This window comes from Homalodisca vitripennis, chromosome 2 (assembly GCF_021130785.1).
Source record: "Homalodisca vitripennis isolate AUS2020 chromosome 2, UT_GWSS_2.1, whole genome shotgun sequence".
Lineage (NCBI taxonomy): Eukaryota > Metazoa > Arthropoda > Insecta > Hemiptera > Cicadellidae > Homalodisca > Homalodisca vitripennis.
Window position 1 is genome coordinate 105,691,355 of NC_060208.1, and position 17,072 is coordinate 105,708,426.

The following is a 17,072-nucleotide window of genomic DNA, read 5'->3' on the forward strand; positions in this document are numbered from 1 at the left end:
AATTAACTATTATTTTTTAAATAGGTTTATAAAATCATTTTAAATCATAAATCTCCTGTTTGCCCTTTCTGTGTTTCTCTTTCCTTTATTAACTTGTCTCACAGAAAAGACACTGAATTTAAGTAAAAGTTGTTAGTACGAAACATTAAGCTACATTCCATGTTTAAAAAGAAAACAGATGTGGAATCACATCATTTAAGGAATTAAGTTTCTGCGTTCTATAGTTCAGACTAAATAACTTACACTTTAAATTAAAATAAATTGTAAGTTTGTTCCTTTATTACCAAGTTAATGCAGTGCTAATAGCAATCCACAGGTATATGTGTGTGGTATTCTTTTAAAGAAAACTAACTCTGGCATGTTCCTTTGGCACCGTGTGCATGCTGCTGTGCTATTTGAAAATTGTGTGGGTAATGTTCTTTTGGGGGAAACTAACTTCGAAACGTTTTCATAGTGATTAATTCTGGAGTTCTTCTGAAAAGTTGGCTTTCTTGCGAAGATTATGTTGATAACGTGTGTGCTAGTTACCTCTGACAGCATTATTCGCGGCTAATAGCAAAGTGCTGTTCTCAAAAGATTTAAAAACTGCCTTCACCCACATTTTGCGTATGAAGTGTGAATTTGGGGAAGTTGTGCTAAAACAATAAGGTAAGCATTTTACGATGAAGACAGAATCATTGAAAGGGAATCAGGCTACGGTTCTTTTAGGTAGATGGAATTGGTTGATTTTTCATGTCTCTATATCCTTGAAGTAACGTCCCTGGTGAGCGAGAGCCAAGCGTCTCCGCTTATCACCCCAGGAGTCCGAGTTTCAGTATCCGCTTGGACACGAATCTTCCTACGCTAACAAAATAATTATATAAGCTTGGCTTGAAGTAGCGTGACAAAACGATTTCGGGCTAGATCTTCAGATCATACACCTGAAAATAATGTAGTTTTTTGCGGTTATGATGTACTGGAGAATGAACGTATGCTCATATTCGGTGGCAGGAATGCCCACCAATGTAAATCCAGAGACAATGTTCTAACCTAGTAACAGAGACTGACATTATTTCAGCATATTTCGCCAGAATAATCAATAAGGTTCCGATTCAAAACATAGTGCGCCTTGGATTCGTCGACTCCCGCCCCATAAATATTTACGAGTTTTCCACAGTTGTTATTTGCATTGGACAAAAGAAATATTTATAATTCAGCGTAGAAAAACAGGGCATATACATATTAGAGTGTATAAAGAGAAATCTGAAAATAGGATAAAAAAATAATCAATAATGTATTTTTTCATATAGAGACGAAAAGAAACTAATATGTAACACTGACAACAGGATATATTGGATTTCGCAGCACATAACCAATACTTTGTATTTCCATTTTCCAAATAGTCTGCAATATTCCTAACAAAACCAGTCGAAGGTTTTTAAACATATACATATCAACTACACTCTGGCATCTTCTACGTGATAAACGTTATTGTTCAAGTTTTACGTGGATCGGTGTATAACGTCAGTATCGTTGTCAGAGATATGAACATTTTAGTAGCGAGATTGGAGAATAATTCGTTCTCTTAACTAGCCTAAAACGAGTTCAGTTTTAGTATTATATGCGTTAATCAGATGGCTAAGTGAATAAAAATAGGTTTCTTTGTGATTGTGCTAAATATTTTATTTTGCTTCATTTTCAGGGCATACCAAAAACTAACAAGTACTGTAACTTTTGAATTACCCTATAAACAAAAGTTAGGTTGTTTAATACGATAAGTGAGTTCTTGAGCTTGTGGTTTGATTAATGAAGTTTCAGATTAACAACATCAAACATCGTTACGGAGAACATAAGTTATCCATACACCTTATAACCTTCTCGTTTCCATACCGCCTACTCGGTGTTACTTATCAGCTGCTAGTTATATGCGTTATATAATCGTACATTAGAGGCTTATTACTGCTGTAATGAACCAATGAAAGTAACTGAAACACGTGATTTTAAATAAAGTAACATAAATAAAATATGATTGTAATTATTGTTAATACAGTATAGTTGTATACAGGGAGTTCATGTGAAAACTTCAGAGTCGTATTAAAAGACTTACAGCCAAAGTATCAACATTCTGTAAACGGGAGTGTATAGTAATAATTGGAGGAACAAAAAAATTATTTTCAAAATGGGGGTGCTCACCCCCATTCCCCTCCTTACCCAAACCCAAAATTTGGAAATGGCAACTAATTACCTTGTGACACCTCGAATTGAAGCTCATAAAAAATGCTGTATTTTGGTAAAATTAATTGAAATCGGCCAAGCCGTTTAGTATCAACAGCCAATAGTGAAATTTCTTACACATCAATTATTAGTCTACAAACTACTGTACTCCTGCCAATAACAGCATAATTACTCACTGAATACTGTTGTAAATCCTTTGTAAACTTCGAATTGAATGTTCAAATTTTTAGCCATTGTTGTTCATGCAAAGAAGTAACCTATTTTCAAATTCTTGCATAACATTTCTAAACGTTTCTCTGGTTAAGCGTCTGCACTCAGCAGTGATCCTATTTTTCAAGTCTTGGACACCAGTGGGATGTGTTTTACAAAACTAATGATTTCAAGTGACCCCACAAAAAAAGTCTAAGGGTGTTAAGTCTGGAGACCTTGCCGGCCATTGATCCTCTTCTACCAATCCAGTGATCCGGGTAGTGTGCATCTAGCCATTGTAGGACAACAAGAGCATAATGTGGAGGAGCTCCATCTTGTTCAAAATAAAACATATACGCATATAAATTTAGCTGGCCTACTTCAGGTTTTCAAGTGTTTCCACAATGAGAGGGCCAATAGTGTTTTCTAGCAAATCTAAATACGATTCTCCATTTAAATTTCCTTCAATAAATACAGTTCCAACAATACTGTCACAACAGTATTCAGTGAGTAATTTTGTTGTAATTAGCAGTAGTACAGTAGTTTGTAGACTAATAATTGTTATGTAAGAAATTACATTATTGGCTGCTGATACCAAACGGCTTGGCCGATTTCATTTTATTTTACCAAAATACAGCATTTTATGAGCTTCAATTTGAGGTGTTACAAGGTAATTAGATGTCATTTCAAAATTTTGGCTTTGGGTACGGGGAGGGGGGCATGGGGGGTGAGCACCTCCATTTTAAAAATATTTTTTTGTTTCCCCTAATTAGTACTATACACTCCCGTTTACAGAATTTTGATACTTGAACTATAAGACGTATTTTAATAAGAGTTTGAAGTTTTCAAATGAACACCCTGTATATTTCAGTACTTCTTAAACGAATCAGATTCTCTTGGGGGAAATAGGTTTGTAACTTAGTAACAAAATGTCAACCCGCAAAATACGAAATGCTATCAAATTAAATCAGTGGTTAGTTCACGAACAACTCGATACAGTTATGGAAGGGAAACATTTCTCAATTTCAGTACGATATTTGGAAACTATTATAACATTTATAATTTCTAAGATGAAATTGAAAGTTAAGTATACAATTTACTGATACTAAACTTAAACAGACAGCAACACCTTCTTGGCGGCAATCAGGATTTGAGATTAGTTAGCTATGGTTTGGAAACAAAATTAACACAATGCGCAACTCTTTGTAGTATTTAGATGATAACAATCTAATCTCACCAATATCATAACTGAGCCTCTGCAGGTGTATCCATTTACAAAAAAAGTATCCGTTTTCATAAATGTACTTCTTGTAATGTATCTACTGTATTCAAAGCTTCGAAAATGTTTTACGATTTCTATGATCGTACTATACTTAGTAAATGTACAGTTCGGTACTACGCAACGAGTAATATATAAAGTATTCTACATTGTAATTTAACATGCCAATAGATTTAAGGCAGCAAGACAATGGCCACGTTACTTAGGAAGAGATCGATAAATAAATAAGTACACTCACACTTGTTCCCCTCATGGGCACCGAAGGCTATGAGCACCTTGGTGAGTGAGCGGTTGCCAGAGAGTACGGCCACGTCAAGAGGTGTAAGCCCGTCACTGTTCACGCTGTAACATAACACACAATTTAGTCTACTACCTTGTCTCACATACTTGTTCCCTCATGAGCACCGAAGGCGATGAGCACCTTGGTGAGTGAGCGGTTGCCAGAGAGTACGGCCACGTCAAGAGGTGTAAGCCCGTCACTGTTCACGCTGTAACATAACACACAATTTAGTCTACTACCTTGTCTCACATACTTGTTCCCTCATGAGCACCGAAGGCGATGAGCACCTTGGTGAATGGGCGGTTGCCAGAGAGTACGGCCAAGTCAAGAGGTGTAAGCCCGTCACTGTTCACGCTGTAACATAACACACAATTTAGTCTACTACCTTGTCTCACATACTTGTTCCCTCATGAGCACCGAAGGCGATGAGCACCTTGGTGAATGGGCGGTTGCCAGAGAGTACGGCCAAGTCAAGAGGTGTAAGCCCGTCATTGTTCACGCTGTAACATAACACACAATTTAGTCTACTACCTTGTCTCACATACTTGTTCCCTCATGAGCACCGAAGGCGATGAGCACCTTGGTGAATGGGCGGTTGCCAGAGAGTACGGCCAAGTCAAGAGGTGTAAGCCCGTCATTGTTCACGCTGTAACATAACACACAATTTAGTCTACTACCTTGTCTCACATACTTGTTCCCTCATGGGCACCGAAGGCTATGAGCACCTTGGTGAGTGAGCGGTTGCCAGAGAGTACGGCCAAGCCAAGAGGTGTAAGCCCGTCATAGTTCACGCTGTAACATAACACACAATTTAGTCTACTACCTTGTCTCACATACTTGTTCCCTCATGGGCACTGAAGGCTATGAGCACCTTGGTGAGTGATCGGTTGCCGGAGAGTACTGCCCGTCAAGAGATGTGAGCCCGACACTGTTCACGCTGTAACATAAACACACAATTTAGTCTACTACCTTGTCTCACATACTTGTTCCCTCATGGGCACCGAAGGCTATGAGCACCTTGGTGAGTAAGCGGTTGCCAGAGAGTACGGCCAAGCCAAGAGGTGTAAGCCCGTCATTGTTCACCCTGTAACATAACACACAATTTAGTCTACTACCTTGTCTCACATACTTGTTCCCTCATGGGCACTGAAGGCTATGAGCACCTTGGTGAGTGATCGGTTGCCGGAGAGTACTGCCCGTCAAGAGATGTGAGCCCGACACTGTTCACGCTGTAACATAACACACAATTTAGTCTACTACCTTGTCTCACATACTTGTTCCCTCATGGGCACCGAAGGCTATGAGCACCTTGGTGAGTGAGCGGTTGCCAGAGAGTACGGCCAAGCCAAGAGGTGTAAGCCCGTCATTGTTCACGCTGTAACATAACACACAATTTAGTCTACTACCTTGTCTCACATACTTGTTCCCTCATGGGCACTAAAGGCTATGAGCACCTTGGTGAGTGAGCGGTTGCCAGAGAGTACGGCCAAGTCAAGAGGTGTAAGCCCGTCATTGTTCACCCTGTAACATAACACACAATTTAGTCTACTACCTTGTCTCACATACTTGTTCCCTCATGGGCACTGAAGGCTATGAGCACCTTGGTGAGTGAGCGGTTGTCAGAGAGTACGGCCAAGTCAAGAGGTGTAAGCCCGTCATTGTTCACGCTGTAACATAACACACAATTTAGTCTACTACCTTGTCTCACATACTTGTTCCCTCATGAGCACCGAAGGCGATGAGTACCTTGGTGAGTGATCGGTTGCCGGAGAGTACTGCCACGTCAAGAGATGTGAGCCCGTCACTGTTTACGCTAAAATGTAACACACTTTACACTCAAGTAACTGATACAACTGGTTTAATGCCCACATTATATGTTTACTGTTTTTCACTGATCGTTTTAGACCCAACTTGTGTGTTTTCACCGTGTTTAAAAAATAAAGTTTTGTAAAGTAAAACAATAACAAAAGTCCACTTCTACTGTAAAAAGTATTAAAATGTAAAAAATAATTTTTATGTATAGTGCCGTTTATATGAATTTTTTATTGTACGTCACGGTCAACACAGAACATATGATTACTAAATAATCATTCCCACTGTACTCCGAGGAGGCGCTCAGTTTATCAAAAGCCTTTGTGGCGAGGATGAGCTAATGGAAACCACTAACCAGGAATCACGTGGGGGAGGGGGTGTAGAGGTTTATTAGTCGGTTCTGTCAGTAACAATAGTTACTAACTAGTTATAGTTTGGTAACTAAGTCAACAGTGCTGTTAGTTACTGCGGTGCTCAGCACACCTCTACCAGCACGATTATACAGCCGGTGTAGTTAACGGAATTATTTAAATATTTCGTGATAACTTATTGAACAAACATAATTTGAAATATGAATAACGTGCTGTACTAAATTTATTACTAATAATCTACAGCTTCATAGGTAATTTACCTTAAAGTAATTAATGCTATTGTTAAAATATATATATATTTCTACGGCATGTATATGTCGGCATGTATATGTGTGTATGTTTTATTTTAAACGCAATCACACATTTTCACTTCACATTTAAATTTTAAGTGGAAATCTTTATTCATTATAGAATTATAATACACAATCAAATAACATCTTCAGAATCTGAGCAACATTATATTAAGTATATAACTGAACACCTTCCAGTTCACCTAGACAGACTTATCAATTACTTTAGCTGTATACATACGAAATAGAAAATATTTTTTAAAATTTATTCAAACGAAAGGTAAAAGAAATTTTAGTATGAAGAGGCGTAACGTTGGAATAATTATGAATAGCAATAAATTAAATTATTACATTAAGAACAATAAAAGATTTATGGCACTACTATATTTTATTCACTAAGAATTAAGCAGAGAAGTCTTTGTATGCCTATATTAAAGAATATTTATCTAATACAGCTACATCTTTTAATTTGTTATATTCTACCTTAAAAATTAAATAAATCAATATTACTATAAATTAATGTGTTCAATAGCATCCATACGAGAAAATAATATTAATAATTGAAATATGTTAAAATAACAATTAAAATAGAGTCAAATTTTCTTTGATGTAAATTATTTATGCGATGCATTCAGTTTTATTTCAATACATATTTAAACACTAAGTTGTCCCAACAAACTTTTTATTAAACATCGAAAAATTACTGTTTAATTAATTATTACATTACATTATAAGTATAATACAGCAGCAAAATCACAATAAATTTAGGATTAGGACCAACAATTTAAATAATAACAGAAATTCACTTTAGTTTGAATATATAAAGATATTATATATATATATATATATATATATATATATATATATATATATATATATATATATACAGGGTGAGTTTTTTAAAGTGATCCAATAGCTAACTTTTTAATTACATGACTTAGCACCACACTTTAAATGTGGAACTTGCTCAATTTTAAGTTTCAATCAAGAATACGCTTTGAAATTTTTTGAAGATGGCCGCCATTTTCCAATATGGTGGCCAACTTTAAAATCTTTTATGGAACACCCTATATTTTATGTTGTTTTTAGATTCTAATCTAAAAAATAAAACCTTTTTGTACTTGAGAGTTTTTCCATATCTCTAATGGTTCAGGAGCTACGTGGACTGGAAGTTTTCATAATTTTTTCCAATATGGCGCCCAACTTTAAAATATTTTATGGAACACCCTGTATTTTATGTTGTTTTTAGATTCTAATATACAAAATAAGACATTTTTGCATCTGAAAGTTTTTCTATATCTCTAATGGTTCAGGAGCTACGTGGACTGAAAGTTTTCGGATTTTTTCGGACTGATGGTGAAAAAAAACTCTCAAGTACAAAAAGGTTTTATTTTTTAGATTAGAATCTAAAAACAACATAAAATATAGGGTGTTCCATAAAAGATTTTAAAGTTGGCCACCATATTGGAAAATGGCGGCCATCTTCAAAAAATTTGAAAGCGTATTCTTGATTGAAACTTAAAATTGAGCAAGTTCCAAATTTAAAGTGTGGTGCTAAGTCATGTAATTAAAAAGTTAGCTATTGGATCACTTTAAAAAACTCACCCTGTATATATATATACATGTGTGTGTGTGTGTGTGTGTGTGTGTGTGTGTGTGTGTGTGTGTGTGTGTGTGTGTGTGTGTGTCACACAGTTCACTAACTCAACATTGATCAATATCTTAGACATAAGTGTTAAAAATGCAACAGAAGAATCAGAACAGAGAGCATCAGACTGCTCAAGGTGGGGGATCTGTTCAGTCATTCTATTTCAAACCGTGCCACACTGCCATCTCAGGAAATGTATACCTGGTAGCTAGTATTATGTACAGGAGTGACGAATATGCAGGGCTACCAACAGATCAGAATCAGACTGACGCAAGATGAGACAAGATCTGTTCAGACATTCTATTTCACACCGTGCCACTGTCTCATCTCATGAAACGTATACCGTGATAGCCAGTATTATGTGCAGGAAGTGATGAATATGCAGGGCTACCAACAGATCAGAATCAGACTGACGCAAGATGAGACAAGATCTGTTCAGACATTCTATTTCACACCGTGCCACTGTCTCATCTCAAGAAACGTATACCGTGATAGCCAGTATTATGTGCAGGAGTGATGAATATGCAGGGCTACCAACAGATCAGAATCAGACTGACGCAAGATGAGACAAGATCTGTTCAGACATTCTATTTCACACCGTGCCACTGTCTCATCCCATGAAACGTATACCGTGATAGCCAGTATTATGTGCAGGAGTGATGAATATGCAGGGCTACCAACAGATCAGAATCAGACTGACGCAAGATGAGACAAGATCTGTTCAGACATTCTATTTCACACCGTGCCACTGTCTCATCTCATGAAACGTATACCGTGATAGCCAGTATTATGTGCAATATGCAGGGCTACCAACAGATCAGAATCAGACTGACGCAAGATGAGACAAGATCTGTTCAGACATTCTATTTCACACCGTGCCACTGTCTCATCCCATGAAACGTATACCGTGATAGCCAGTATTATGTGCAGGAGTGATGAATATGCAGGGCTACCAACAGATCAGAATCAGACTGACGCAAGATGAGACAAGATCTGTTCAGACATTCTATTTCACACCGTGCCACTGTCTCATCCCATGAAACGTATACCGTGATAGCCAGTATTATGTGCAGGAGTGATGAATATGCAGGGCTACCAACAGATAGAATCAAATTGACACATGATGGGACAGGATCTGTTCAGACATTCTATTTCACACCGTGCCACTGTCTCATCCCATGAAACGTATACCGTGATAGCCAGTATTATGTGCAGGAGTGATGAATATGCAGGGCTACCAACAGATCAGAATCAGACTGACGCAAGATGAGACAAGATCTGTTCAGACATTCTATTTCACACCGTGCCACTGTCTCATCCCATGAAACGTATACCGTGATAGCCAGTATTATGTGCAGGAGTGATGAATATGCAGGGCTACCAACAGATCAGAATCAGACTGACGCAAGATGAGACAAGATCTGTTCAGACATTCTATTTCACACCGTGCCACTGTCTCATCCCATGAAACGTATACCGTGATAGCCAGTATTATGTGCAGGAGTGATGAATATGCAGGGCTACCAACAGATCAGAATCAGACTGACTCAAGATGAGACAAGATCTGTTCAGACATTCTATTTCACACCGTGCCACTGTCTCATCCCATGAAACGTATACCGTGATAGCCAGTATTATGTGCAGGAGTGATGAATATGCAGGGCTACCAACAGATCAGAATCAGACTGACTCAAGATGAGACAAGATCTGTTCAGACATTCTATTTCACACCGTGCCACTGTCTCATCCATGAAACGTATACCGTGATAGCCAGTATTATGTGCAGGAGTGATGAATATGCAGGGCTACCAACAGATCAGAATCAGACTGACGCAAGATGAGACAAGATCTGTTCAGACATTCTATTTCACACCGTGCCACTGTCTCATCCCATGAAACGTATACCGTGATAGCCAGTATTATGTGCAGGAGTGATGAATATGCAGGGCTACCAACAGATCAGAATCAGACCGACGCAAGATGAGACAAGAATCTGTTCAGACATTCTATTTCAACACCGTGCCACTGTCTCATCCCATGAAACGTATACCGTGATAGCCAGTATTATGTGCAGGAGTGATGAATATGCAGCGCTGAGAGAATCAGACTGACAAAGGAAGAGACAGGATCTGATCAGACATTCCATTTCCGTGTCACTCTACCATCTCAGTATATGTATACCGTGGTAGTAAGTTCTATAGAAGATATGAATTATTACACAAGCCTCCTGCGTAAGGATAAATAAGGTAATTTGTAAAAATTTAGTATGCATGTAATAGTCAGAACGATATATCAAGAATGGAACCTGGGAGAAGCGTGCTACGCGAGTTGTGGTTGTAAGCTTTCAAATTATCCATTGAATAATTTCTCTTGAGTTAAGAATTTTTCTTATGAAAAAAAGATGCCGCAAATGTACTTTGTAAAATGAATAAAAAACCTAATGAAATCAAAATGTATATATAAATAAAAAATAACGTAAGCCTAAAGTGTCATAGATAGTACAAACACTGCAATTTATGGACGTAATACACCAATAAAAAGCCAAACAAACAAATGAAGCTTTAAAATACTGTATTATTTGTCATACTTTTAGAACAAAGTCTAACATTGGAACTTATTTTATTGAGCAAAAAAATTACAGGTTTAGTGGTTTGTAAAAATCCTCCAAGGAAAAGATCTCTCTCGTGAATATTAAAAAAAAATTGTTTTTAAAATCTTCCTAACAGAGATTAAAAATCTTTAGTAATATAAATTAATTGCCATTGAAAAAGAATATCCAAATTAATAGTGAAGTGTGATATGTTCCAATATTCAAATAATCAAAGTTTTATGGAGCTTTCACAATTAACTAGTCCCACGATAACGACAAACACGCGCCGGCTATTGAATAGCTGAACAAACTTCAACCATTCAGGAGTTTCCATGCAAATAATCCAGACGAAGGGAGGCAATAAGCAAAAGACTTGTAATGAAATTTAGCCATTCATAGGGAACTAAATTTCCATATGTTTGTAACATTTAAATAGCAGCCCCTGACTTTCAACAGAACACGTTCGTATGAGTTAGTACAGATCGGTGTTTGACAACTAACTGGAGACTTGAGTTATGGTTATATTTATTAAGTAGTTATTTTATTTATAGTTTATAGTATAGTTAGTTAGGTTATAGTTTGTGGTTATATAGTCTCTTTTCTGCTAAATTTTGAACAATTTCAGACAGGACAATAGAACTTTGCAGGATTTTTCTAGATTAATAGAGCTTACTTTTTTAATATATTGAACATTTCATTATCGAACGTTACTCTCTGAAAGGGGAGAGGGGGGGTACTTAATAACTACAATACTCCTTTGGGACACTGTTTTAGAAATAGGTATATAAAAATACGGATTTTGGCGACAGTAATATATCTTTATTTTAGTTGGTTTCGAAATATTTCAAATCAAAGTTCAAACTGAAACTATTTACAAAAATTCACAAATCCTGCGGGAAAATAAAACATCACCGACTAGATTATGACAGACTCATGTTTGGAACCTGAACGTGTATTAAACATAAATTATATATTACAAATCTAATATTGAACTATGGAAAACTATTTTTTACTATAATTCGATACGTTTTGAAAGGAGATTTGAATTTTTGGAATTAGAAGTTTAATAATTGTAATATTAGACAACATTATACTCTTGTCGTTTTGAAAAATGGCGCAAGGGGACTTACTTGTCTTAACGGTCGACATTTATTTATAGAAAAAGTTATTTAAAAATGACCGGATATCTGAGCATTTAGCAGCAATATTTTATTTCCTTGGAATGTAAAACATGATTTCACCTTAGATCTCAAATATCTCAGAAAAAGTTGAAGAGATTCGGTTAGCCCCAAAACCCTAGTTTTATATCACCTTTAAAAACTGTACCATAAAAAAATTACAATTTATTTACCTTAAGTTAAATGTTCTAACCCCTCTTTGAGAGGATAGCGTCCAGTGGTTTGTAACATGTCACTAATTTAGCAGTATTGACATAGAAACATCCCTCAAATTTCATCTTTCAATGTGCTACCATTAACAAATTAGCTTGGGCGTTAAAAAAGAAAATAACAAACGAAAAAAAGGTATGATCATCCTTAAATTAACTTAAATGTGTGTTGACTTAAATCAATAAACTGTAATTTAAATCACTGTGAAATTAATCAAGTTTTTAAGTTCAGACATAGAAGTTGTGTTTACAAAATCTAGTTACACAGATCTAACTTACCTATTGACGTCGACGTCCGTTGACTCAAGGATAGTTCTGGCTTTGTCCACGTGACCGTGCTCCACTGCGGCAAACAGGGCTGCAACAAAAACAATAATGGTCAACAACAACAACAATAACTAACAATGTGGGAAGCAAACATGAGTCGAGACAAAGCGAATGGTCATGTTAGGTCGTACATGTGTGCATTAAACAACTTCGCCTTGTGTTTATACGACAAATTAAATACGACAAAAATGTATCAATAATGAAAATCAATTAAAATTTGCGCTACACGAGACGCAAAGATTATTAATACTTTTTAAAGCGCAAAGTCTGAAACCAACGATTTGTGGAATGCTACAAGAATTTCGTATTGGTCTATGTTACAATATTATGGTTTACATTGGCAATAATAATATATATTGGCAAAAGGATAATATATTTGCAATTGTTAATGTATAACAATAAACAATGATCTTTTGTAACATATAACGATGGCAAATGTCCAAAACTCTTTTATCCTTTCAAAACTTCCATCGTCAATAACAAACTTTAAAGTTAGGACAATATAAAATTTGATCTCAGTTTAAATAGTTATTCTCTTCTAATTAAAATTACAGAAATACAAATGTTCTTGTGAATGATTTATTTTTAACTGTTTATTTGATTAATCGAACTGTCTTTTTTCTATATTCTCAGAAACATTCATAAATAAAATGCATAAATTCTAATTTGTGGACTTTGCGTATTATAATACTACAATACGTTAACAATATGATGTATTCAAATATAACGATAACAGTGGAACTGTTTAGGTATCTATAGAAGAAATGAGACTTCCATATATTGGTAGGAAGAAGACAAACATAAAAGAGTTCACTATTTTGTCTGTTTTGTGAAAATACAAAATACTTTAAAATAAGCACCGGCGATTTGGAGTGAAGTAATTGGAAATAAGCCTTTGTTTCGTTGAAATCAGTTAGTGAAAGAAAATCTTGTGTGTATCTAAATCACAGGTTTTGTTATATTATAACCGTAGAAACACAATGAAATCATCTTTAGACAATATTTGCCTTTTCCGATCCCAATCGCTTTGAATTCGACACCAGTCCTTGCAAACACCAAATCGGCAGAACCGTACATATGTACACGATGATATTGGGAACATGCGAGATGAGATTTGATGTAGGTTATTATTGCCATACAATTGACTGTCATTGGCCGACATGACAACCAGTTCTATGACATATGGGTACCACCTAAGAAATCTGGTGTATTAAGATTTACTTGGAAATGTTAATCTGAGATTGACATAGTGATAAAAGCGAATGACGTTGTTATTAAAAGTATATTTTGTTCCTTACGCTTGACTGGCCATCAAATATTGTAACATTACAACGTGTTCTAACAGCTCGCAGCTGTAGCACCAACAAGATAACTAGACTCCAATAAATACCTCAATGTAACGATCTTGAAAACAGAAAAAGATTACATTGTTGGAAGGAAACTATCCAGATCGCTATTTAGGACAAAAGGGGCGGAGTCGGTTGATGTGGAGTTGTAGTTGAGTGTAGTAAGATAAACGAGAGTAGGTTAATAGAGATGTGTAAAGTTTTATCTTCAGTATCGTTACGATATGAAATGTAAACAAGTGTATAGGGTTATATAGGTCTGGAATATTACCAAAATGCAATACGACACAATTCGCCAAAATCTTGATATTAAGTGCAAACTAGGAGTCACACTCAAACCAATTTCCTTTGAATTTAGTCTATGTTCTTTGAGCCTAGATTAACTAAAAATCGTCAAATACCATTTGACAAGCTTATGTAACTGATCTTTCCTTGCATGTAGAGCTCAGAACATAGAATCCAGGACTTTGCGTTCTAACTTAAATTGAAATAATGCCAGTCTAGAAGAAGACAGAACATATTAATGTTATCATTAAAGGTATCATTCTTTCATGAGTGAAAAATTTTAAAGAAATTTAAAAAATTGAGACTTCCTAAATCTTGGAATTTTCTGACAACTAGGCTACATACTTTACGAAAGATTTGGCCACAAGCCATGATGATCTTGATTTTGGGTTTTACAAATAGTAGCCGAAGGTCCTCCTACTATTGGGTGAATTATTATTGAATTATATTTTAATGATTCAGCTATTCTTTATGTTTGCATAGATCAGTTTTCTCAATTATCTTCCTTGTAAAACTTTTTGAATTTTATTTTTGAAAACAACATACCTGTCACAAACAGGTCCTAAATCCTCACACTATTGCGGTTTGAGGATTTATTTCACACTATAATAAACTACGGTAGCGCGCTTCTCGAAAGTTACACAAATTCTGATTAACTAATTGACACGTTAAACTTTCTTAAAATAATACTGTAATAATCATAATATTATCGAAATCGAAAGAGGAAAAATTTGGATGTATAAGGTACAATTTGTTGGGCTCATTAGAGGCAGTCTAGACTTGTTAAATTTAGAACAACTCATAACTGGCGGAACTATGCTATAATTAATCTACTCTGATTATGTTGAAAAGAGTTTGAAGGTGTATTGCAATCCAGCATATTGCGTCACCTGATGATTTCATTGATCTGATCATGACAGCTTTGTAAATGTATCCAGGGATGGGTTTTTGGTAGTAGGACCTGGTAGTTCAGCAATTTACCGAAATAATCGAGATCATGCCATGGAAAATTGTAAATGTGGCCAGGGATGGTTTTTGGTAGTAGGACCTGGAGTTAAGCAATTTACCGAAATAATCGAGATCATGCCATGGAAACTTGTAAATGTGGCTAGGGATGTTTTTCGGTAGTTAGACCTAAATTTGGGAATTTACCGAATCATGGTCATGACACGTAGCCTTTTAAAATGTTCAGAGTTGGCTTTTGATAATGAGACCTGGAGTTTAGCAATTTACCGATTTGTTCAGATTCCCATAATTCAACCTCACAGTAAAACTAGAGGCTCCCCTTGGTTGCTTTAAGTTACTGACGTATCAAATACTGACGCGCTAACAAACGGTCGATCTCAGCTAACAATGCTGTAATCACTCAACTTTCCCACTCATCTAATAAGTGACTACGTTAATTATTGTTGATTAGATTAAAGTTCTTATGTGAGCAAAGATCACTCGAAAGCAAACAAAGAATACTTAAACTAAAAAATTACAGACTATCACACTTTTTATTCGATAATATCATTACAGTTTTTAAACTCTCAGTTATGTCAACCAGTGCCAAACAAGTCGTTTTAAGAAACAATCCCAAGTTAGCCAACATTATAAGATAAATATGTGATATTCTATCGTTGAGATCAAAATAGATTTACTCGGCGACAAGGTACCCTGACTGTAACAGATAGAGCTGTTTTCTGCGAAATTCTGATGAAGATGGACAGTTCGATCAGTTGCTTTAGGTTGAACAAGTCACGACATGTTAGCTGTGTAATATTATCGGGCCATCCGACATGTAGCGACATGAACCCACGTGACAGCTTGTCCGACGAATACAAGTTGGCCATCCACGTCGCGTCGCTATATTCACTGCATCCAATTACAGGTCCAATCTGTAGATTCTTCAATATGGATTACACCATGTACAGACGAGTTTTGGATAACTCTTATTTACAAAGTTCGGCATCTGGTTATATGTAGCAAGATTCGTCTGTTGCTCTAAAGAATCACACTCATATAAACATGGTGGACTTTGGTAAAATTAATTGGCTGCGAGTATGTTGTGAACGCGACTCAGAGTGTTACACAAACACAACAAATTTTAACGAATAAATAATGTAATAAATAATAGTTATAAGTTTAGAGTACACGAAAAAGTATATACGATAAACGACAACTAATGAGGTTGTCCAACAAAATTTTCATATTTTTTAAACACAAACAGTTTGGAACGTCATATTTTAGTACCTATTCAGTTCAGAATTACGACAGCATTTATGTCAAAATAATTGAAAAACATGATGTGGAAAGTTCTTTATCCAATATTCAAAAACTATAAACGGCCGCCATTTCTGTACTTTTATCCAACACTTATTTCTTCATACGGATTTTCTCGTGTCATATTTTGAGTTCATTCTCTTCAACTTTAATTTACACACAACTTAACTATAGAAATTGCTTTAAGTCACATCCCATACCAGAAAGTTAGTTGTCAGGATGTAATGTAACACTAGCATCGATGGAGATGTATTTAATTTTTAACCGCCCCACAATCATACCAACTGACCGAACTGTTATTACAAGTTTCATTTTATCCCTGCTATAATTCTGTCCTGGAAGTTGTTTCTAGAAGAAGTCGATTCATCGCATCCTCTCCACACAATTGGCTTGACACAAACTTCGCTGGTTAAGTCGACTTGGACAACTCCGACAGTAGAACTTTGTCTATTCGACTTTATGCTGGTAGCCACACATAACTTACTCATGTCACATGCCGTACTAGCAGTCAAGAGAAGCAGTTTTTTATAAACTACGACATTTAACATGGATAGTTTATTTGAACTACTGGCTGTTCTCGTAGTAACATCCATATTTTTGAGAATGCACTTGAGCTTTCATTTGTTCAAAACATATTTAGTTTTCTGTTTGTTTGTACTTTACAAAAATACAATTTTAACACATTTTCATTAGTAAGTTATATTTAAAATTCAGGTCGATTAAGCTTTACCATCGCATATCGCTTTACAACCACGCAAATGGCAGTCGTTGAAGCTTTTAGCCACTACA

The 17,072-nt window shown here is 35.9% G+C and overlaps 2 protein-coding genes across 2 annotated transcripts in view; both read right to left on the reverse strand.

Moving 5' to 3' along the window:
• The window catches only part of LOC124355757 (ankyrin repeat and fibronectin type-III domain-containing protein 1-like), a 29,950-nt gene extending 25,930 nt beyond the window's left edge, over nt 1–4,020 (reverse strand). Inside the window, exon 1 of the mRNA XM_046806912.1 lies at nt 3,921–4,020. The gene's annotated coding sequence lies outside the window, so the exon portion shown is untranslated. The remainder of the gene's footprint in view (nt 1–3,920) is intronic.
• Nucleotides 4,018–17,072, reverse strand: part of LOC124354506 — a 592,308-nt gene continuing 579,253 nt past the window's right edge. The window contains exons 7-8 of the mRNA XM_046805018.1: nt 12,340–12,418; nt 4,018–4,170 (exon numbers count right to left, since the gene is read on the reverse strand). Coding sequence (XP_046660974.1) covers nt 4,062–4,170; nt 12,340–12,418 — 188 coding nt within the window. The 3' untranslated portion in view covers nt 4,018–4,061. The remainder of the gene's footprint in view (nt 4,171–12,339; nt 12,419–17,072) is intronic.